This window comes from Schistocerca cancellata, chromosome 8, assembly GCF_023864275.1.
Source record: "Schistocerca cancellata isolate TAMUIC-IGC-003103 chromosome 8, iqSchCanc2.1, whole genome shotgun sequence".
Lineage (NCBI taxonomy): Eukaryota > Metazoa > Arthropoda > Insecta > Orthoptera > Acrididae > Schistocerca > Schistocerca cancellata.
This window is the reverse complement of record NC_064633.1, coordinates 494,296,809-494,321,324: the sequence shown is the minus strand read 5'-3', so window position 1 is coordinate 494,321,324 and position 24,516 is coordinate 494,296,809. Positions and strand designations below refer to the sequence as shown.

At 44.1% G+C, this 24,516-nt stretch overlaps 1 protein-coding gene across 8 annotated transcripts in view; it reads right to left on the bottom strand.

The window, feature by feature from the left end:
* LOC126095759 (transcriptional enhancer factor TEF-1) overlaps positions 1-24,516 on the bottom strand; it is a 759,916-nt gene that overhangs the window by 409,211 nt on the left and 326,189 nt on the right. For 4 of the 8 annotated variants that reach the window (XM_049910552.1, XM_049910553.1, XM_049910554.1 and 1 more), the window contains exon 1: positions 15,611-15,641. The exons of the other annotated variants lie outside the window; for them this stretch is intronic. In XM_049910552.1, the coding sequence (XP_049766509.1) occupies positions 15,611-15,626 (16 nt within the window). In that variant the 5' untranslated portion in view covers positions 15,627-15,641. Of the gene's footprint in view, positions 1-15,610; positions 15,642-24,516 lie in introns of those variants that run through there. 8 annotated transcript variants of the gene reach the window in all.

Sequence of the window (24,516 nt, the reverse complement as noted above, 5' to 3'; positions counted from 1 at the left end):
GGAGGCTATTTAATCTAATATATGCATTGTTGAACTATTAGAGCGTTTCTTTCACATTTTGCGTTGTTCACATATAATGATTTTGATTTATTAATGACGTCCACGGGATTGAGCCCACCACTTTCTGTCTGGAGTGTCAGTACGTCGTACTTTAAAAATATGAACTCTACTCACGAAACCGCCTACGGCCGACTTTGTTCTTTTGGTTGGGCTATTATATTAATAAGTGGCATATGTTTTATAATTAACAACGCTTGGAAATTCTGTAACTTACACATGTTTTTTTGAGAACTGCGTCGTCCTGCTTTAGGACATTGAAGTGCTGATATCTGTAAGCGAAAAAGCTCTTCCTGGCCTGCTGTTTATGATAACGCCGGCAAGTCTTGGGCCGGAGCTCGAAAATTAATTCATGATTCAGCTAATGCGACTTGTTATCATAGCCGCCTTATATGGGCGCTTTATCGACGTGCTAAGGCTAGGCAGTTATTTGCAGAGATGCGCCGAAGCAACCTTTCCCGCCTGCGTCGAATCTTAGAACTCGGGTGCAACGGGTTGCGTCGGCAAGGCCCCGTCTCTAGTTATTTATACGAGAGACGGAAAGGGCTCACCGACGCATTTATAGAAACTGTCAGACACGGTGCAGCTTCGTGAAGATCAATACGCTCATTTACTTTGACACGTCCACCTGCACACTGGGGTGCTAAACTACAATAGGAAGAAGAACAACTCTCTGCACCTCCTGCCTGACCCACGTCCGCGCTTAACGAAACATGGAAAGTAATCATCGGCTGTCCGAAAGAAAGTTGCATAGATCTAGCACATGGCTAGAATAGTCGCTCCAAAGTAATTCGCCGGTAGGTAATTGTCTACAAGGAGAGAACAAAGTCCTACCCATCCGTACTACACCAACGTAATACGGCATTCGTCAGGCTACGCAAAGGCTGAAATCATGGAATTGGTTCCTCCGGGCAACCGAGGACTACGAATACCAAATTCAGGCCAAAGCGGAGGTGTGGTCAACTTCAAAAGACCATCACTGGATGCTACCAGCAAAACTATCTCCTTACCGTCTCGAAAACAGCGTCTGGAAATTCCTTTAACAAAATGCGGACGGGCAAAAGATTCAAACCACACCTCCTAAAATATGGATACCCCTACCGCCTAACGTGCGCATTTGTGGTGAGGTCCAATCAAACATCATCATCTATTCCTGCCCCGATTGCGCTGCCAATGAAGCCTCGAGTTCCTCATTTCAACAACTGCGAGCGCAACTCACGTCTGCCTCTTCCAGGTTAAACTAGCCTAATTAATCTGTCCTCTTTTGTATATCTTTACTTGCCTCTGCTGTGGGAGAGCTAGGGATCGTTGGAGTTCAACTTCCACCACCGCAAGGTAATTCGATAACAATCAAGTGACCTTGACGCCCACACTTATCAGGAGAGTTTTCACGTAGAATAGTTCAACTATGCTCCATGTTCCTCAACCGGTGAAACAGGGCGTCCGTCGGTTGTTTCAATTGTCGGCAGCCAACTAATATGTGGTTAAAGTGGTCTTCTACACATCAGAGCAGCAGCAGTCCGTTCTTGTAGTGGAGATCGATTTTTTTTTTGCAGTGAGATTCGTTAAAATTTAGGCGAGCCACTGTCGCATTGAACTTGGGTGGCAAGGTATGTTTGGAACAACACTGTGTGGCTAGGACGAGGGGATAAAGCTTACTATACGACCGTGAGATGCTCGAAATATTCCGTTTATTGTCCCCAGTTCCAGTCGTAGAACGTTTCTCCCACACTTGCAACGTATCATATAAAGCCCCATATGCGAGATTAAACTTACTTATCAACAAAAATTACAATAAAATGTTATACACGATCCATTCACATTAAAGTGATCACCGGGTACGTTCGACGTCAACATGCAATACTCACAGCCGGCAGATGGAAGCACTACTCGCGCGTCGGAGGGACGGAGCGATTTATTTGATGTGCAAAAGGGCATGATCACTGGCTCTCACGCCAAGGGTGAAGCATTTCCGAAACGGCTAAGTCTGTAAACTGTTCGCGTCCCGACGCGGTTCAAGTGCGCTGTGCATGGAAAAATGCACTATCCAAAAACGGCGCTGAGCAAATATTGTGACAGGTTTGAACGACGGCTGCGGGGATGTGTTAGGAGCGAACAGACGTGCAACTGTTGAGCAACTGATCAAGGGGCAACCGACAGAGAACTCTGCTGCGTATGGGCCTCAGCAGCAGGCGTCTGATTCGTGCACCATGCTGACTTCTGCTCATCGGCGACCGAGGCTGGAATTTGCACGCCATTACAACAACTGGACGTCCCCTGAACGGTGACAGGTACTCTTTTCAGATGAATGAAAATTGGTCGTTGGTGTGAACCGCGTGATACGTAGGAACGCAAACGCCCTGCAACAATCGGAACGGTCCAGGCAAGAGGGAGCGAGCTTTTGGACTGGAGAATGTTTTCATGCCATTCCCTGGGTGTCGTCATTCTGGGAGACACAGTGGATCAACGCAAGCAAGCAACTATCCTCGGGGCCGATGTCCGGCCCGACAAGTATTTTTTTTATTTTTTTTTCCTTGGCACGATGGCATCTACAGCAGGACAATGCGAAGTGCCACACAGCTTGCAGTGTACGTGCGTGGTTCGAAGAGCGCCAAGATAAGTTTACCGTACTCCCCTGGCCATCAAAGGCCCCGGATTTAAACCCAATCGAGAACCTGTGAGGCCTCATTGATCAGGCTGCTCGCGCCATGGATACTCAGCCGAGAAACCTAGGGGAGCTGGCCACGGCACTGGAGTCGGCGTGTCTCCACACCTTCCAGAACCTCACTGACGCTCTCCCTGTACGGCTCACAGCAGTCCGCGCGGCAGAAGGTGCCCATTCAGGCTTTTGACAAGTGCTCACAATGTGACTAGACAGTGTATACTCAGGGTGAATCACAATCAATAATGAAAACTGGAATTTAGTGAAAATATATGGTAAAAAAAAGGCAAAAAAGTTCGAACAAACATACTTCCGGCAACGAGCCGCTGCGGACAAAATTGTGAATGTGTGGTTACGAGCCGCCACTGAGTTCAGCAAGAAATATTGTCGTACTTGGTACAAATGTATATGAAATGTAAACTTTTCCATGAAGTGCCTATCTTGGGATCACATTTCGCCCCTGGCTTAAACTACCTCGCACAATGATGATGCAGATGCATATTTTGCTGCTGATATAAGACTACGTTTGGCGTGCTAATATGGCCCGAAATTTGTAGGTCGAGCACAGCCTGTACCTTGGCATCCAAGGTCACATGACCTCAATTCTCTAGATTTTTTCCGTCTGGGGTCACCTCAAAAGTGAAGTGTATAGAACTTACGTTGATACCATTCAAAAACTGGAGCAGCTATGCTACAGTCTTACGATGGTGTGGGAGAGTTTGAAAGAATTCGTAACTCACTGATGAGACGAGTGCACTGTAGCCTGCAAGTGTGAGGACAACACATGGAACGTCACCCCTAACAGGCATTAGTGAATATTAACACGTAACGTGCTGTAGTAGTATTTCATGTCTTGTTAAGGTACGCCTTGGATGACTTTCGTGTCAAATTAGATGGAGATTTAATCGGAAAGTTTAAATTTCGAATACATTTGTACTAGCTAGAACACTATTTCATAATGAAGTCAGAGGCGTTCGATTTTGTGTCTACATCGATACTCTGCAGAACACCTTAGGGCGCGTGGAGGAGGGTACCCCGTACCACTACTAGTCTTTACGTCTCCGTATGAGACCAAAATGGTTCAAATGGCTCTGAGCACTATGGGACTCAACTGCTGTGGTCATAAGTCCCCTAGAACTTAGAACTACTTAAACCTAACTAACCTAAGGACAGCACACAACACCCAGCCATCACGAGGCAGAGAAAATCCCTGACCCCGCCGGGAATCGAACCCGGGAACCCGGGCGTGGGAAGCGAGAACGCTACCGCACGACCACGAGATGCGGGCCGTATGAGACCTGATTTATCGTTATCTTATCTTCGTGTTCCTTACGCGCAATGCATGGTGGAGGCAACAGAACCGTTCTGCAGTGAGCTTCAAATGTCGGTTCTCTAAATTTTCCCAATAGTGTTCCTCGAAAAGAACGTCGCTTTCTCTCCGGGAATTCTCATTTGAGTTCACGAAGCATCTCCGTAACGCTTGAATGTTGTTCGCACCTACGAGTAACAAATCTGACAGCCCGTCTCTGAACTGCTTCGATGTCTTCCTTTAATCCTACCTGGTATCGACCCAAACACTGTAGCAGTATTCAAGAATAGGTCGCACTAGCGTCCTATATGCGATCTCCTTCACAGGTGAACCTCACTTTCCTAGAATTCCCCCGATAAACCGAAGCTGAATATTGCCTTTCCTACCACAATCCTACATGCACGTTCCAAGTCATATCGCTTTGCAATGTTATGCCCAGATGTTTAAACAAGCGCCCCCCCCCCCCCCCCGAGCATCCGCTTGTGTTGCTCAGGCCCTAAACCGGCCCTCTTTGTTCCATTGGTTTCTTAGTTATTCCTCCAAAATCGCATTCAAATCTAAATACGGGTCCTTGTCATATTCACAGCTCCCTGTAATAATCACGTCCTTTGCTACACTGTCTCGCTTTGTTTGCCTCGAAAGATGCAGTGGCCGTTAACCCAAATAAAATTAATTTCGTTGTTCTGATGTAAACGTTCAGTCATCGAAACAGTGTTTTTCTAGGCATACTTCAGTGCCGCTAGCGAGGCTGTTAATTCTGCTGTCATGATGGTTGATCGGGGGATAGTTTGTAGTTTCCCCAGCTATACAGGATGGTGTCGACACTGTGCAACCGGTGACTAGTTGGTCGGACGAATATGATTTCAATGGACTTCAAGCCTTGAAGAGATAGAAAGGAATAGAAGAGCACGGAACCACCGGAGGATAAAGGACATTTGATAGTTAGGCTCAGTATCTACATCAACATACTTACTCCGCAAGCCACCATACGGTGCATGGCTGAGGGTACCTTGTACCAGTACCAGTCATATCCCTTCGTCTTCCATTCGAAAATGGAGAGAGGACAAAGCGACCGTCAATGATATCTCCATACGACCCCTAACTTCTCTTCTTTTGCTCTCAGAGTCCTTACGCGAAATGTACATTGGCGGCCGTGGGATTGTTACGCAGTCAGCCGCAATGTCAGTTCTCTAGATTTTCTCACAGTGTTTCGCGAAAAGAACGTCGTCTTCCCTCCTAGGATTCCCGTCTGAGTTCACGAACCTTCTCCGTAATACTCGCGTGTTGATCGAACCTACCGTCTAACATATGCAACACCATGTCTCTCAACTGCTTCTATGTCTTCCATTAAGATGACCTGATGGGTATCCCAAACAATCGAGCAGTACTGAAGAATAGGTCGTACTAGTGTTCTTTACGCGTTCTCCGTTTTAGATGAGCTACACTTCCTAGAATTCTTAAAAAACGAAGCAGACTATTCCCCTTCCCTAATACCGACTTTATGAGTTCGTTTCGCTCGTTTCATTTCATGTTGCTCTGCAACGTTGCGCCTGCATATTTAATCAACGTGACTGTGTCAAGCAGTACACCCATAATACTGTATGTCAACATTACAGGATTCTGTTTCTCACTCATCTGCATTAAATTATATTTTATCGCACCAAACAGAAATTCTGCCTAGGTCATTCTGAATCCTCCAGTACATTCAACGTTATAAAGCTTTACGTTCGCTCAATGCACACCATCCGTTACTCTTCGTGAATGATGTTTCAGTGGCAACCACTTTCAAGTGGACTAGTCAGTTCGCTTGCTGCTACAGCCGCACGTTCGCTCCCCGCGGGAGAAACTGCAACGTAGCTTCCGGGAGAGCGATTAGAAGGGCAACGCGCCTGCTGCACCATTTCACCATGACAGAACAACACGACCGCTCGCAAAAACGTGCTTCTGCGCTGCTTCACAGCCGCCTGGAAATCTGCACAAAAGAAACGGGCTACAGAAAATTTAACGTTCCGGCGGGTGACTAGGTTTCACGCTCTACATCAATAGGCAACCTCTCTGGTGCGCCACCATCCACGACTTTATTAATGGAAGTAATTCACTACGGAACGTCCCGCTACTACGGTTGAACACCACCCGGCGTCTGGAAGTCTAGGTTCACAAAAAAGGAACGCTGGAAAGCCACTTTCGTAGCCATCTGTTAGATGAAGACAAAAGAGCAGTACAATATTAAAGAAAGACAAATGGAGCGAGGAAGAACGTAGGTGAGCCAGTGAAAGACAGAGGAGAGAGGCGGAACGCTACAGAGCCGACGACAAATGCCAGTGGTGACGCGGCCCCGTAGTTAGCTGACTCACAGCAGCCGAGTCACCTGCCGCACGCGCTGACGCAAGAAGGCTGCAGTCCTTTACAGCAAATAAACATAACCTGGGGACTTACAGAGGTACAAAAACAATAAGCGTTAGAACGCGATTAGACCCAGAGGAATCCCGCAATTGCGCTGAATATGGCAGATGTGAAATCAGACTAGATACAAGAGTGGAGTAATAATGCCCCGACCAATCTTCACAATCCAGAACGAGTCGCTGACGTTGCACCGAAGTGTGCGTTTCTTTGACAGTTCCTGACAGTTTAAAATCATGTGCAGCTTCGGGTCATTCGCGATCATTTCTCTTACATACTAAACGAATCGCTCAGAAAGTCTCATCCTCTCTGCGAACTTCACATAAGCTGTCCAGCACACCTTAGTAAACTACCTCTCGTTTCTTCCGGGAGTTTTAATCTGTCAAGTAGTTTCCATTTCCGACTAATCACTGCTGACGACGACGACACAGCTCCGGGACTATGCACTACGAACAAGAATCGTATACTGGACTGAATCACGGTATGCACTTCACACTGAAGGCACTGCCTGCATTTTCAATACATAAACGATTTATCAGATATGAGCAGAAGAATTATCAGATTCTCATCGCTGATGCTGCTGTCTACATGAAAGTATCGTGAGGAAATGCAGAGAGACTTCGATATATTTCCACTCGGTTTAAAGGACTGTAATCCCAAATGTGGAGATAGACGGTGTACCACGAGGAATGGTCAATATTCAGTGATATGACGTGAACGATCATTCGAAGCACAAAATTCCAGTAAACACGGGCTCTAGAGTTATGAGTTATGAGCACTTGTTGAGTAGAAGAGATGTCTTTCACAGTAGCGAAGAAGAACAAGTGCTCATGTTCGAACGGTATGCATTTTATAGCCCATGTTTCCTGGACTTATTTTCTTGTTTTGGTGTATACTACTACCTCTCAAAATATGGAAAGCAAAGAGCTTGCTATAGAAGAGATTTGTCCTGAACCAGTTCCAATCGAACTTTGTACACGTATCCTTGCTCCAGACAACAAACGCTGTGGAGGTAAGAACCATCCACTACCATAGTTCAGGAGATGTGATGTCATAAACAATGAGATGCGTGAGAAACTGCTGCAATGTGTATGACGTTTATATTTATTACTCCTTTGCTACCAACTCCATTAGCTACTTATGTCCGTCACATAGTTCAATAGATATGCCATCCTTAACATTGAGATGTGTGAAAAATGTATCATGCATAAAGTATTAAAATGTTTATTCTTTCCTACTAAGAGACTTATAGAGCCAAGTCAGCTTAGGGAAATTCCTGACAGCTGGTAGGACTCTTGACAGCTTTCAAATGCGAAGGTCAAATGGTTCTGGGCGAAAATAATTATTGTCCGTAGAGCTAAGAAAAGGCGTTACCATAGAGACATTACAAAATCGAGTTGTAGACAAGCGAAGTAGCTGCGCTCAGTGTACCAAAACCGTTTCAGAATTTCAAAGGTGTTTTCGTGAATACATGGAAATGATTTTTTTTCCATATTGCACTACAAACACGGTTCATTTTTTGCTTTCGTTTCTAATAGATAACTGGCAAAATGAATATCCGGGCAATGTCGGGTTTGTAAGCAGGTTGAAGATAAAGTGCTCATAGCTTCGAAGGTATGCATTTAGAGCCCCATGTTTATTAGACTTAGTTTCGAATGATGGTTCCTGTCATATCCCTGAATATTCACCCCTCCTCCTGTATATAATTCCATTCCCATACGAAGTAAAAGACAGCGATAGTATCCCGTTACAAGATAAGTGGTGATCGTCTAGAGTACATGACAATGTATAAATATTTAGTGGTAACATTAAGATGTGATGTTAAACGAAACGATCACGTGAAATCAGTATTAGAGAATGCGAACTAGCCACATTCATTTGTAGGAAGGATCCTGTGAATGAACAGTGCATCTGCAAAACAAATCGCATACAAGATCCTAGCGGCATCAAATACAGAATATTGCTCCAGTGTTTGGAGCCCTTATCGAATCAGCATGACAAAAGACATAGAGGTACGCAATCAGGCTAGTAACAGATCAGTATGTCCTACACGAGAGTGTAACAAATATCCTCGAGGATGGTTCAAATGGCTCTGAGCACTATGGGACTTAACATCTGTGGTCATCAGTCCCCTAGAACTTAGAACTACTTAAACCCAACTAACCTAAGGACATCACACACATCCATGCCCGAGGCAGGATTAAAACCTGCGACCGCAGCGGTCGCGCGATTCCAGACTGTAGTGCCTATAACCGCTCGGCTACCCCGGCCGGCTAATATATTGTGTGTAACAGATAATATGCACATACTTCTATACGTGGTACGTTAATATGCAAATATTTTTGGTTTTTGTTCTTTGTAACAGTCTCCCTACAAACACGTCACAAGCTTTACAGCTTGATGGTTTCTGCACCACTGAGTAGACTGCGCCTGTCAGTGTAGACTAACCGTTGTGTATCCACGCATCCACACTGCAACACATGACCTGCTACCCAGAGGAAAATAAGCATTAATGGCTTTATCTTGCCACATGTACTTGGAGGTACTACCCAACCTAAAAGCATACTACTCATAAAAACTGCAACTGTTAGTCCGCAAATGACGTAAATACTGATGTAAGTTGTTCAGTACACCGTCCTCAGTCACCAATAGAAATAACTGCAACTATACCCCTTACACCCTGTACAAATGCAATAGAGTAGACAATCGCTAATATTGGTATGAAAGAGTTACTTTCAGGCACGCATGATATAGTGACTTGCGAAGAAAAGACGTGCAATATCAAAAAGATAATGACATTAGGATGACTATTTTGAGATTGGTCTGGATATCAATCAATAATACCCTCCCACACCAATCACGTTCCTGTACACTGTTTGTTTGCATACAAAGCACCACCATTAAATGACACTGATCCTGAATCGGTACATAGAATATGAATCTAATTGAGGTTGCTGTGTTACGATGAAGAACTAAAAGCATAACATATTACTGATTCTTATTACAAGTATGTGACAGTCCGACGTGTGGTGACGTCTTCGACATCCGCTGATATTTCGTCCGGAACGCATCGTCATTTCCAGTGTACAAATGCAATGGGAGAGCTCTGCGGAAGGAAACTTAAACTCTTAGTGGACGGTACTAAGCCGACTAACAGTCATAATACGGCATATGCAGAAAGACAGGGCGTCCCCGCCCCCGCCCCCCCCCACACACACACACATACACCGTAAACAACTAGCGCCGTGACACTAACAAAGAAGACCAACATCTGATGTCATCGATGGTAAATACTAATTACCAATGAGTGAGCAAGTAGCATTCACTCTGTCCCAAGGCTTCCAAGCAGAATATAAAATACATCTACGTCTCTATTTAGTAGGCCACTTGATAAGTTAATTGCTGTTTCCTTAGTAACAATATCCCAATATGATATGTGTTCATAGTTGCGAACACGAACAACCGTCAGCTGTATAAGAGAATGACGACATTGAAAATTCTGCCGGACCGGAACTCTAACCCGGATTTCTCGTTTTGCGACAAGTTCGGGTCTGGCCGTGAGTAGTGCAATGCGGTTAAGGTGTCGCTCGCGTAAAGCGGGAAATCCGGGTTCGAGTCCTGGGTCGATACAAAATTTCATTGTCGTCATTCCCTTATACAGATGATGGTTACTCGTATCGCAACTGCAAATACATTTCATGATTTCGTAACGGCTGTAATCGCCGCAGTGGCCGTTCTTTCGGACATGCCTGATGTCTGAAGCAACACTGTACCGTTCTTCTTAACATATGCACTGCAATATACTAATATCCGAATACTTTAAAGGGCACGCCAGAATATCTATAGCCTACTGTTATATTCCACAGGATGACCGAATAGAAGGTAAAGTTCTGCAACTGCGCTCTGTCATTATATTTTTGCCTTGAAAATGACGGCGTTCACCTTTCGAAATATCGAAGATTGTCGAAGAAGTCTCCTGATTGCATCTCCGTTAGATGTTTGAACATTTTATACGCGAAAGAAATTCAAATTCCACATACAACTGTACTAAAACTAAATAATAAAATCACTATGAAGTTCCAATACAACACTAACTCAAAATGATAAATTAATGATCACTACAGTTAAAGTCTCGATGTAGGAACAACTTTACATTCATTTCAACACCGGTAGTCTTGCTATTCTGTGGTCGTATGTTTTCTTTTGATGGGGAAGGACCAGGCTACCAGGCTGTAGAAACCGCAGCCACTAACCACACACACTTGTTTTTCAAATCTGTTAGTGTTTAACTTACCACCGCAAGGAAATATCCGTGGACACGGATCGCAATCTCAGCTAGCCTCAAATGGAAGAAAACTAAGCCCTTAATGGAAACAGCCTAGACGTATCGCGAATTGAATTACAGAAACAAGAATTCATAGCGTGAACAGCGACGGGACGTTAGCTTTCTTCTCACGAAGACAACATTATTCTAAACCTTTGCGCCAAGTCAATAAATTAACGGTAACTACGCTAGTCCTACTTTCGGGCGGTTACGAAACACTTCGTGCTGTGAGTAATACTGGACATCATTCGCATGGTCGCACAGGACGCTAACAGCGCTTCTAGAAAAAGAATGGAAAATAGCGCTCCCATTCATTTTGAAAATTATTTAGACACTGAGGCGCACCCCTAATTACAGGAAACACAAGTGCAAACAAACACGACAAATGTTTACGTCACAAGTGCCAAGGCGCAAAGCGAGATCAAACAGATGATTATTTACGTTCCGCCGACAGAGAAGCATGAGCCGAACATGCTGCAGGCAGTGAAGCACCTGCCGCCTTGTATGCTAAAGCAAGAGCACATCCATTATTCCAAGTCCGCACAGAGCCGCGCTAAATAAAATTATGGTGCTTGTGACAAAAACCAATTAGAAGTATCAGCAAAGGAATACAGTAGCATCTGCGAAGAAAAACCGTCATCTACGTGGAGAAGAAATAAAAACTTTGAGGTTCGCCGATGACATTGTAATTCTATCAGAGAGAGCAAAGGACTTGGAAGAGCAGTTGAACGGAATGGACAGTGTCTTGAAAGGAGGATATAAGATGAACATCAACAAAAGCAAAACGATAATAATGGAATGTAGTCGAATTAAGTCGGGTGATGCTGAGGGAATAGGATTAGGAAATGAGACACTTAAAGTAGGAAAGGAGTTTTGCTATTTGGTGAGCAAAAGAACTGGTGATGGTCGAAGTAGAGGAGATATAAAATGTAGGCTGGCAATGGCAAGGAAAGCGTTTCTGAAGAAGAAGAATTTGTTAACATCGAGTATAGATTTAAGTGTCAGGAAGTCATTTCTGAAAGTATTTGTATGGAAGTGAAACATGGACGATAAATAGTTTGGACAAGAAGAGAATAGAAGCTTTCGAAATGTGGTGCTACAGAAGAATGCTGAAGATTAGATAGGTAGATCACATAACTAATGATGAAGTATTGAGGGAATTGGGGAGAAGAGGAGTTGTGGCACAACTTCACAAAAAGAAGGGACCGGTTAGTAGGACATGTTCTGAGGCATCAAGGGATCACTAATTTAGCATAGGAGGGCAGCGTGGAGGGTAAAAATCGTAGAGGGAGACCAAGAGATGAATACACTAAGCAGATTCAGAAGGATGTAGGTTGCAGTAGGTACTGGGAGATGAAGAAGCTTGCACAGGATAGGGTAGCATGGAGAGCTGCATCAAATCAGTCTCAGGACTGAAGACCACAACAACAACAACAACAACAACGTGTAAAATAGTTTAAGAGTGTTAATTCCTTTCAAACGAGCAGTTGAGCAAATATGCAATAGACTGGCTAATCCTGCCATTCCTTGCACATATGGGTGCCGGATTATTGACTGTGTGTGAAATTAAGTGTAAACGCATACAGATTATACTTTGTAAGTCCAAAGATAGCTACATTCATTTCCATAGGAAACTTAGTCCTTGAGTGTGAACATATACCACAGTGAATATGAAACACGCCCCAAAAATTTTAGTTGTCGCAATGATGATACGCGACAGCATTATTCTTTATCACACAACGGCTTTACGAGCTTACATCGATACTGATGTTTCTGATTGTTGCAAAATGTACTCCAGGAAGATGTCTGCAGCTTCAGCACCAGCAGTGTGAGATCTCTTCATGTTCTCTCCTCCTATGTCTTCTTCGTCACTTTCGTCGTAACTTTCCTGTACGCTTTTGAGTCTCTCTTCGTCTCAGACTTTGGTCATACATAGTTAGTCCTCCAACACTGTACTCATCAACAATGACTTTCTGCGAAGAACCTCAGTTCAATTATCCCTAATTTCGAGTTTCTGCTTGAGGTCTAGCATAACGTGCTTCCGTCTGGAAGCCATGATACTGAACCGTAAAGAAAGCCACAATTTCAAACATGTGTAGCATTCCAGAATGAAATTTTCACTCTGCAGCGGAGTGTGTGCTGATATGAAACTTCCTGGCAGATTAAAACTGTGTGCCCGACCGAGACTCGAACTCGGGACCTTTGCCTCGCAGGAGAGTTTCTGTAAAGTTTGGAAGATAGGAGACGAGATACTGGGAGAAGTAAAGCTGTGAGGACCGGGCGTGAGTCGTGCTTCGGTAGCTCAGATGGTAGAGCACTGGCCCGTAAAAGGCAAAGGTCCCGAGTTAGGGTCTCGCTCGGGCACACAGTTTTAATCTGCCAGGAAGTTTCATGTGTAGCATTATTTAACATCGTAATTAACTAACAACATCGCTGCACACGAGAACTGGTTACTGTGTGCGTCATTACTGCTTGAATGACTGAAGGCTGGATGTGGGCCGGATTACTGGGAGGCCGGGCTATCGACGGCCGGATTAGCGAGAGTTCGGTGCAGTTACTTCGTTCCGAAACTACGCCTATTCGTACGCGATTATTATCAGTACGAATAAAGGAATAGCAACTCGAATTCTAAAAGGAAATAAGTGTACACTTTTTTAAAGTAAGCTTCCTGTAATTTCCTTCCTAAGGTTTATGCAAAAAATGAGAAACCAAAACCTAGATAGCCGGACATCGGACTGAGCCCTAGTCTTCACGAATGCGGGTGCAGCTTCTTAATCAATGCCCCACCGTGATCGGTATCCAAACATGTGAGCGCGCGTCAGTTGGTACAGTACTTCTCTTAGCACTACGATTGTGAACACAGGTCTGCAGACCGTGGCCGTGCGAGAGTGTAGACGAGAGAAACGCCATTTCTTTCAGAAGTTGCCGCCTATATCGGTAAAGTCAGTGTTTCTGTCATTTTTCCCCTTAGTGGAGTGCCTTTCACTTTATGTCTTGCTCAGGTTTGCCAGTTCCTTCTGTGGACTCAAAAACCCGTTGTTCATAGCAGAATATATAATCAGCTTTTACCTGGCTGGAAAGCTCACTGCAGCCGGTCATTCTGAAAGCTCATCCATGTGGGTTAGAAACTGGAAAGGGTCCTGTCTCAAAGATAGTAATTTTCTGGAATTCCTTGCCATTTTAGACTGTTTTCAGGCTACATCATTTACCGAAAATTATTAATAAACTCGAAATTGATATATGTAAAAATGTAAACGCCTAAGGGGGTGGGAGTGAACACGAACCCCCCCCCCCCTCCCTTCCCGCCCGCCCGCCAAATCCCGCCTTCCGAAAGGCGTCTGTCCACACGTGACACATTAACAAAGCTATCCATATTTCCGTCACCTGTACAGTTACTCTGTACGCTGTAGTGGCAGATTTACTTACTGACATGGGAAGTAGTGGGCCGTCCCATTTATTCCAACGAAAAAGTGTTAGTAGCCAGTGGGGCTAATAGCACTTTGCGCAGCACGCCTTTGCTTCTCCCGTTGCTCCCGCAAAGCTACTGGAAAAGTATCGCCCAAACGCGTCACGGTGCTCTAGTTATTGTTATGTTTTAATTTGTTGGTTACAACATGTGCGGTGTTGTGTTACCAGTGTCGCCGATATAGACCACGTAGTGCGGCAAATCGATTGCAGTGTCGCGTCGCGTGTGGTGAAGCGGCCATTGTCAAGGCCGTCCTTCCCACCCGCGGCATTCGGCGAAGCGGTGCGCTTCTACTCTGTCCGCTGCGCTTCCGGCTTTTGTTTCTCCGCACTCACCAACTACGGCCACAAACTAAGCTCACTATCTGCCGTTAATGCATTTTCTAAAATATCCTCATATCTACTTTCACACACATACTCCACAAGCCACCCGAAGCTTTGTGGGGGAGAGTGTTTTATGTACCACTGTCAATCCGCTCCACCCATTTACCTTTTCCAGTCGTGAACGAAGTGCGGGAAGAGTGACTGTTGGTACTAGGCCGAATCACTCTAATTTTTCAGGAATGGTCTTTATACGAAGCAATATTTTGTGTGACGTACCAATATGTAATCATTCTCTAAGAGCCAGTTTTGAAAGCCTGTATAGATGCTGTAAAGAGATGTGCACGGGATCTGTTCCCCCACACTATGCATAAGGTAACTGGCGTACTGCAGTTCGTATATGAACAGACAGGTTTAACTTCTATCTGTTTCAGTATGTCAACTGAAATAAAACTCCAAACATGCTGTCAGATACAGTATCAGTGGTTTCCCATTCCAGTTCTTAACTGATAATTTAATAGTATTTGAGGTACAGAAGTTACTTAAAACTCGTAATTTTTCCATACTTTATTAAAATAGCTTCCTGACTCACGGATGTGGCACTGCAAACATATCACAGAAGCAAATTACGCAAATATTCTTCTTGTTAACGTATTGGCTGTTAGATTTAGTCTCGGGATCTTTGGCCCAGTTTTGTTTAATGATTTTTTCTGACGTTTCGCCAGCACGAATGCCTGGCATTGTCGAAGATTTACCCTCCAATGACGCCACGCCGTCGGCTAGCTCGTCAAAGACACAACTTCGAATTGGGGAAGAAAATGGGTCGTACACTTCTCCCAGGATCCGCTCCAGCAGTCGCCTTAATCGATTTAGGAATACTCGAATATGAACCACAGGATTTGACCACTGAACCACATCGCTCTGTGGAATATCTGCAAAGTAGTAACAGAAGCACACAGAACGTAGAATCGAATATTTCAGCCGGACCTCAACAGCAAATCTTGTAGACCGTACGCCGCAGCAGGTCGATTCTCAACAGACTACCTACAGACTAAAACAGAAAGAGTCACACCTGTAGAGCAGTACATCAGGAACAAGAAGAGTGAGAAGAAACACTATAAATGAATAGTGCAACCTCCAAGCGAGCAGAACACGGCCTTCTCCAATTTGTCGTCACGATGTAGCAGGCGGCTACCTCACATTTCCCTCTTACGGCCATCACATACTCACCTGAAACAAAAACAAATAACCCAATCGCAAACAAGACATGGGATCAAGAACCAGGCAATTCTTGATAATCCATAATTTACAGGGTTAAAAGAAAACCAGTTTGATAACACACTACGTGTATCATTAAGTATTGTTCCAAATGCACATTTATACCATTGTACTACGCACACCACTGTACAGTGCAAGGCGGAGGCTACATTGTGTCATTGATAGTCAGTCCCCTCCTTGGTCCATTCAAAAATAAGATACTGCTGAGTATGCGAAAGAATATGCTCTTCTTCTACCAGCAGTGAACCGTGAGTTGCTGGAGAGGCGAAGCTTTCCTGACGACTGGAAGAAAGCATAGGTCATTCCTATTTTTTATGAGGGTGGTCAAACAGACGCACAAAACTATAGGCCAACATCTCTCACATTTGTCAGATGTATTCTACGCTCCATTTTATTGTCCGATATGGCAATCCATCCTGGGCTTACATTTCAGCAAGATAATGCCCGCCTGCACAATAAATGAGTTTCTACTGTTTGCCTTCGTGCTTGCCAACCCCCTATCTTGGCAGGCATGGGTGCCGGACCTCTCCTCGAATCAGAACGTTTGGAGCATTGTGGGCAGCGCCCTCCAACCAGCTCGGGACCTTAACGATCTAAAGCGCCAACTGGACAGAATTTGGTACGACGTCCCTGAAAGATATACAACAGCTCTATCAATCAAACTGCTTGCCTACAAGCCACAGAGCAACGTGTTATTGACTGGCTCAGTTTGTGAAGCTCTTTCTTTCGAATGAATCACCCACATTTTTCTGAAAACATTATCATTTGTTCGCCTATACATGTACACCACATCAAACGATTTACGTTCCATTCGGATAATTCTTTCATGGAGCATATTTTTTTCTTACAGTGTACTACTTCCTTACTCATGTGTCTCGCAAAGTGGCGACGACCAGAACATCGAAGAAATTACACCTCACACGGAAGTTTGTAGACATTCGTTTGTTCCACGCACCATTTGCGAATGGAACAGAGACGGGGGAAAATGACAGCGGTATATGAAGTACCCTCCGCCACAGACCATATGGTGCTTTGCGGAGTATACATGTACGTGTGGAAATACATTGTGCTAGCTCGCTCTGTGAAAGAATCTGTATTAAACTGAAGTGGTCCAGGAACATGTCGGATAGTCTCAATGCGTATCCCCGATTCGATTCTCCTCGCTTCAGCGCCTTAACAATGCGTCACGAGGTCTTTCCGGAAACGTTAGACCGCCGGCGAGTAGCTGGCTGGTCCAGTGTGAGAGCTGCTGCAATCCCAAATTGTCTCTTCAGTTTGCGAGCCAGATAAAGAGACTTATTACTTAGCGCTGCGGTGTGCCGCGCGGTGAGGACTGCAGATATGGGATTAAGAGGGAGCGGCCGGCGGCCTGGCCAAGTATGCGCGGAATGCGCTCCCCCGCCACTTTGTAATTAACTTGGGAGGAGGGCGCCCACCCACCCCGTCCTCTGACCCTCGACTTCCGTGTACCTGCGGCGTGTGCCACTGAAACCTGCAGTCGTCTTTCCGCTAAAACTACACTCTCTAAGGAACATGCAACTCTACTCGCACAATCCCAAGATTCATCCGTTATAGCGGTCTGAGACAAGCCGTACTTCACTATCGAAGAAATTCAATATACCTGAACGACGGACACAATGTCTTTCTCCTCTCGTCATTCGAAACCTAACCTATAGGTAGATCAGTCAATAAGCGCCAGACTGTAAATACAAAGGTCTCAGGTTCGATCAGCGGTTGATTCTAGGATATTGCTTTTTCACCTCTGGGAATTACCTGTTAATGTAATGTAGTGTGTGTGTGTGGGGGGGGGGGGGCGGCTTTAAGGAGCGTTCAACGACGTGGTTGTGTCATTATGAAAATTAGTAGAAACGAATGTGGTAAAGATTCGGAACTGTGGTAAAGATTCGGAACTGTGATAAAAGAGGAGGGAATCTCTTACAAAGCTGCACTCATTCTCTCCCGGTCTCACCCCATGGGCATCCGCACGTGCGTTAAAATGGTCAGAGGTTCTAAAACTATCAGGTAACTCACAAAGAAGACAAAGACTAAATCAAAAATATTACACAGGGATAAGTGACTTACTGATCACTCATACTCTAAAATTTTACGGAACGAGTTGGGCATTTCACAGAAAGTCATACCACATTCGCGTCATTGTCAGTTAAAATAGAGGACAAATCTGTTGGTAAATTAGCTGCAGCCCTCGTGTGTGAAAATAAAATACTCAGGTAACACGTAGCTCAATGTAATCTGTCCGCCACATGCATTACACATTAGAGGGTCCCCCTGACATATCAAGAAGCCATGCGTCATAGGGCTGTGTTGTATGAGAAGACTAGCGAAAAGAGAACCCCATTTCGTGTGCGTGGCTGGAAGGAGGGGCGCCATGGCCGAGTTGTTGACTTTACGAGACGGAGCTCACTGTCAATCACTTTCAGCCATGGGGAGTTCATGTTAAACAGTAGGTCATTCCATAACTGGCTGGGCAAGCCACTTCTAACATCAGAGGATACCAAGAACGTACCACTTCATGACCTCCTTTCCTGTTCCATTCACGTAAAGTGCGTGAGAGGAATAAGATTTGCTAAGCTTCCGTATGAGCTTCCATTTATCAGATTCTCTCGTCGCGATCATCTTACGAGATGTATGCGGGAGTAAGTAATAAGGCGACAAATTATTCTTGAAACGTAAGCTGTACCTACCAACAGTAACCCTTTCCGTGACGCCTGACAGCTTTTCTGCAGCATCTGCCACTGGACTTTGAGGAGCACTTCCGTAAAGCTTACTAAACGAAATTACGTAACTGGCAAGTGTCCCAGGTCGACGAGCAGTTCCGAAGAATCGGTCGGATGAGTTTTTGGAAGCCACTTCTTTCGTAGATCAATTACATTTCCTCCAATGAATCTCAGCCTTGCGTTTGGCTCCCACCCCCCCCCCCCACCCCCCCACCGCCCAACTAACTTTATTAGACCATTCCACTTTACGTCGTTCCGTATAGATACTCCCTGACATTTCACTATTATTGTTCCCACGCGCGCTACCATGACAATTGTTAATGTAGAGTCTTCCAACGTGGTCGGTCGCGAATTTCCGGTCAGAGAAAGTCCAAGTAAGTAGTGTACTGAGCATTATGATCGCTGTGGCATTTCAATCCACTGTGCTTCATGTGCTCCAGCCAACCAATCACGAAATATTATTAATGATAAAACAATCATCACTGAGAAGGAGAAGGGTAATTATCAACGAAATGAGGCAATGTGCTTGGAGCCGCGCGGGGTAGCCGCGCCGGGCATGGGTGTGTCTGTCTTGTCCTTAGCGTAAATTAGTTCAAGTTAGATTAAGCAGTGTGTAAGTCTCAGCAGTTTTGTCCCATAGGAACTTATCACAAATTTCTAATATGCTAGGAGACTTGCAACTGGCGACCGTGACAGGCGCGACACTATGTGCATCATCATGATCTTCATTGTCATCATCATCATCATCATCATCATCACATCATCATCATCACATTATCATCATCATCCACTAACAGCCTCATGGAGCTTCCGACGTTATCCGCAAGACTATTTATGTATACTGGGAGCAGTAATGGCCATATAATACTTCCTTTGTGTACTCCCAAAGTTACATCTGACGATCTCGCCCCGTTAAGAACGCCGTGTAGTGTTCTATCTGCTAGATAGGCTTCAGTAACAGGCATTTGGTCCTCCACTGTTTTATAAATTTGAGAGATCGGGTGGTGTCACTATAAGATGATCACCCTAGCCCAAGCAGGTTCAAATTTCTTTTAATTTTGTGCAGTGCGATAAACTGTCCTGTTTTCAATATTCGTATTTCTTGCTACTGGGGCGTCTACTTGAAATGATTCCAAGATGTCGCGCTGATTGTGTAACGGATTCATTGGCATTCCCTTGTCTACCACATGTGTCTTTACGTTTGCGTAATAATAAGTAACTTTATTTTAGATACTTAACTCGAGATGCAGTCGAATGAGTGGGTAAACCAATTCAGTCAACATATACAGCGGCAACAACAACAAATTGTGGAGGTAAGTAAAGAAAAGTAATCCATTGATAACAGTTGTAACAAACTAATAACCTTTTTTATCGTGAAAAATGAACTAGAAGCTTCTACCGCAAATTAATTCCTTTCTCACTTCAAACCATGTCGTTCCAGTCTTGTTGTTTGGTTTTTTCTCGTGCTCAACTTGCCACCTGCAGATTTTGAACCTTACGATTCCACGTTTCTGATCATCATCTGGAGTAATTCTTGTCAATTGTAGATGAATTTTGATCTATGTGGTGTCACCGCCAGACACCACACTGGCTAAGTGGTAACCTTTAAATCGGCCGCGGTACGTTAGTATACGTCGGACCAGCGTGTCGCCACTATCAGTGATTGCAGACCGAGCGCCGCCACACGACAGGTCTAGAGAGACTCCCTAGCACTCGCCCCAGTTGTACAGCCGACTTTGCTAGCGATGGTTCACTGACTACATACGCTCTCATTTGCAGAGACGACAGTTTAGACTAGCCTTCAGCTACGTCATTTGCTACGACCTAGCAAGGCGCCATATTCAGTTACTACGAATGTATTCTGAACAGATACTATTGTGAATCATGTACCGTCAAGAGCGACGTTCATCATTAATGGATTAAAGTTAAGTATCAAACTAATTACGTCCGCTTTCTGAATTCTAATTCCTTGTCATGTTCCAGACCTCACGTCAGTATAGTTCTTCCCTCCTCACGCCAGCTTGCGTGAGCTAAAACGCATGCATTTCGGCCTCCTCTAGTGACACGGTGTTGGCTCTTCAGCCAACACTACAATCTCACCAAATCATTCCCTCATGTCCGTTTTGGCTTTGTTCCTTTTGTCAAAATGTTAGCTATTTGTTTTGTAAATCTGTCTGGTTACGTTTTTTTAATATTTCCATGGAATCTTAACCTGCGTTTTCTAATGTCAATAAGGGATATTTATGTACTGTTGCTCTCCTGATTGCTTCCGAGAAGGCATTCTTCTTTAAAGGTTTTGGGCCCATAATTTTCTTACGCTTTTCCGTTCCCTTTTCTGAATGTTTTCAATGTGTATTGCTATTAACAATAGGTTTTCTGATGCATAGAGCAATTCTGGGTTAGTTACTGTATTGTAGTGTCCTAGTTTTGTATGTTGTTGTTGTGGTCTTCAGTCCTGAGACTGGTTTGATGCAGCTCTCCATGCTACTCTATCCTGTGCAAGCTTCTTCGTCTCCCAGTACCCACTGCAACCTACATCCTTCTGAATCTGCTTAGTGTATTCATCTCTTGGTCTCCCTCTACGATTTTTACCCTCCAATACTAAACTAGTGATACCTTGATGCCTCAGAACATGTCCTACCAACCGATCCCTTCTTCTAGTCAAGTTGTGCCACAAACTTCTCTTCTCCCCAATCCTATTCAATACTTCCTCATTAGTTATGTGATCTACCCATCTAATCTTCAGCATTCTTCTGTAGCACCACATTTCGAAAGCTTCTATTCTCTTCTTGTCCAAACTATTTATCGTTCATGTTTCACTTCCATACAGGACTACACTCCATACAAATACTTTCAGTAACGACTTCCTGACACTTAAATCTATACTCGAAGTTAACAAATTTCTCTTCTTCAGAAATGCTTTCCTTGCCATTGCCAGTCTACATTTTATATCCTCTCTACTTCGACCATCATCAGTTATTTTGCTCCCCAAATAGCAAAACTCCTTTACTACTTTTAGCGTCTCATTTCCTAATCTAATACCCTCAGCATCACCTAACTTAATTCGACTACATTCCAATATCCTTGTTTTGTTTTTGTTGATGTTCATCTTATATGCTCGTTTCAAGACACTATCCTTTCCGCTCAACTGCTCTTCCAAGTCCTTTGCTGTCTCTGACAAAATTACAATGTCATCGGCGAACATCAAAGTTTTTATTTCTTCTCCATGGATTTTAATACCTACTCCGAATTTTTCTTTTGTTTCCTTCACTGCTTGCTCAATATAGAGATTGAATAACATCGGGGAGAGGCTACAACCCTGTCTCACTCCCTTCCCAACCACTGCTTCCCTTTCGTGCCCCTCGACTCTTATAATTGCTATCTGGTTTCTGTACAAATTGTAAATAGGTTTTCGCTCCCTGTATTTTACCCCTGCCACCTTCAGAATTTGAAAGAGTATTCCAGTCAACATTGTCAAAAGCTTTCTCTAAGTCTACAAATGCTAGAAACGTAGGTTTGCCCTTCCTTAATCTAGCTTCTAAGATGAGTCGTAAGGTCAGTACTGCCGCACGTGTTCCGATATTTCTACGGAATCCAAACTGATCTTCCCCGAGGTCGGCTTCTACTAGTTTTTCCATTCGTCTGTAAAGAATTCGCGTTAGTATTTTGCAGCCGTGACTTATTAAACTGATAGTTCGGTAATTTTCACATCTGTCAACACCTGCTTTCTTTGGGATTGTATACTTTGTGATATTTCTCTTGCTCTAGATATTTTGGGGAAGTCGGTATGCCCTTTCCATTTTCCTGAACAGTTGCACTCGAGAGATTTAAATTATGGAACTTGTTTAATTTGCCATATTTCTTCTCGATGAATTTTGATGGGTCTTTGCTGCAGGTCAAATACAACATGTCTTTTTCAAAAGACAGGCGTTTCTGTAGCATCTTTCAAGAGTTCATTCAGAATTTGAGCTGATGAAATGTCGCGAGTTAATACTGCTAAATCGTCTGCAAACGGTAGGCAGTCTACAGGAAACTTGCCTGATTGACTCAGTTCGAGCAGGCCTCAGAAGGCCCAATGGTACCGACACACCGCCGTGTAATTCTCTGCGGACAGGCGCCACTGCGTGCGGGTATGGAGTGGCATGTGGTCAGCAAACCGCTCTCCCAGTCGTCGTCAGTTTTCGTGGACGGAGTCACTACTTCTCAGTCAGGTAGCTCTTCAACTCTTCTCACAAGGACTCCCCCGTTTGCCAACAGCGCTCGATGGATTTGGACGGGCTCCCATCCAAGTGTTAGCCAAGACCAACAGCGCTTAACTTCGTTTATCTGGCGGGAACCGGTGTTACCACTGCAGCAAGGCCGTTGGCACAGATAACTTGCCACCACCTAAAATGACTGGTTGGTCAATTTTTAGGACTGATTTCTGTGTACGACGTTCTTGTATCACTTTCTCAAGGACACAGTTGAGAAGTAATGGAGACAGCACATTTCCTTGTCTTACTCCCGTTTTGGTTTCGAAAGGATCTGAGAACTCCCCCATAAATTTAACCTTGGACGTTCTATCTGTTAGTGTCCGTTTTATGATTGCAAGTGTTTTCAGTTCTAGACCCTGTTCTTTCAGTATCCGGAAAAGTGATTCGTCGTCATCTGAATTATAGAATTTTTCGAAATCAAGAAAAATGTGCACACTAAATTGGTACTACAAGTACTCTGATGTCTAAGAATTAGCTTTAGGTTCAAGATTTGCTGTGTGCACGAACGGTCTCGTCTGAATCTTTCCTGATGGCCTCCAGTTTTTGGTTCATGCTGTTTCTGTGCTCTATCGAGAAGACAGACAGAATTTTGTAAGCAACTGTTGTTAATGAGATTCCCCTGTAGCTATTTATATGTTCCGTCTTCCTTCTTGGGTAACGCGTGAATTAACCCATTTTTTCAATCTACTGGGATTTTTGCTGTTTGCCAAATGTCTTTCATGACTTTGGCTTATTAGTTTATGGTGCCTGAGCGTGCTGGTTTGAGCATTTCTTCTATGATTCGATATTTATAATAGTTGTTATTGTTGTCGGTGGTGGTGGTGTCTTTAGTCCGGAAACCAGCAGCTTAACCATCTTGTTCAAGTCTGTTCATCTCTACGTACCTACTACAATATACATCCATATGACCGTGCTCGCGGTATTTCCGTCCACATCTCCCTCCATCACCGACATAACTGTTCCTTAATGTCTCAGGATATGTCCTATTAAATCTATCCTACATGTTATTGCAGCTGAGCGACTAACCACTTTGTCATTTACGTAAGCAGGCATAGAAGATAAAATACATATAATTTTCGCTTAGTACAATGTGCAATCTATTAGAGAAGTTTCCAAAAAACAGCACTACTTTCGAATTTTATCGCGCGCAATCTGCTTCCGTACGTTTAACTCCTTCCACAAATAAACTGCCCTTCTTAAATATCCAATCTGAGGCTTCGAGTGTATGGTCCATAAAGAAACTTAAATACTTTTCGAACTTTTCTTGTACCGAGGACTTTTATATACAACAGAGCAGACTTTTATTTCCTACTTCTGTAATTCAAGTACATATTTAATTCTACCAATGGATCTATTACACCATCTTTATTCAGGATTTGAAATACTTTAAAGTCTTCACTGAGAAGCGGAACCCATGCAGTACTGTATCGCGTGCGTGAGTAACTATGTTTGAATATTACTTGAAGCTAAAGTGTGAGGTTAACGTAAGATTGTAAGTGGCACATTTGTTACGCATGTTACTCAAACTTAGCCGGAGAAATTGAACAATGAATTGTACACTCGTATTCGTTGTAGTTTGTTTGCCGGCCGCGGTGGTCTAGCGGTTCTAGGCGCTCAGTCCGGAACCGCGGGACTGCTACGGTCGCAGGTTCGAATCCTGCCTCGGGCATGGATGTGTGTGATGTCCTTAGGTTAGTTAGGTTTAAGTAGTT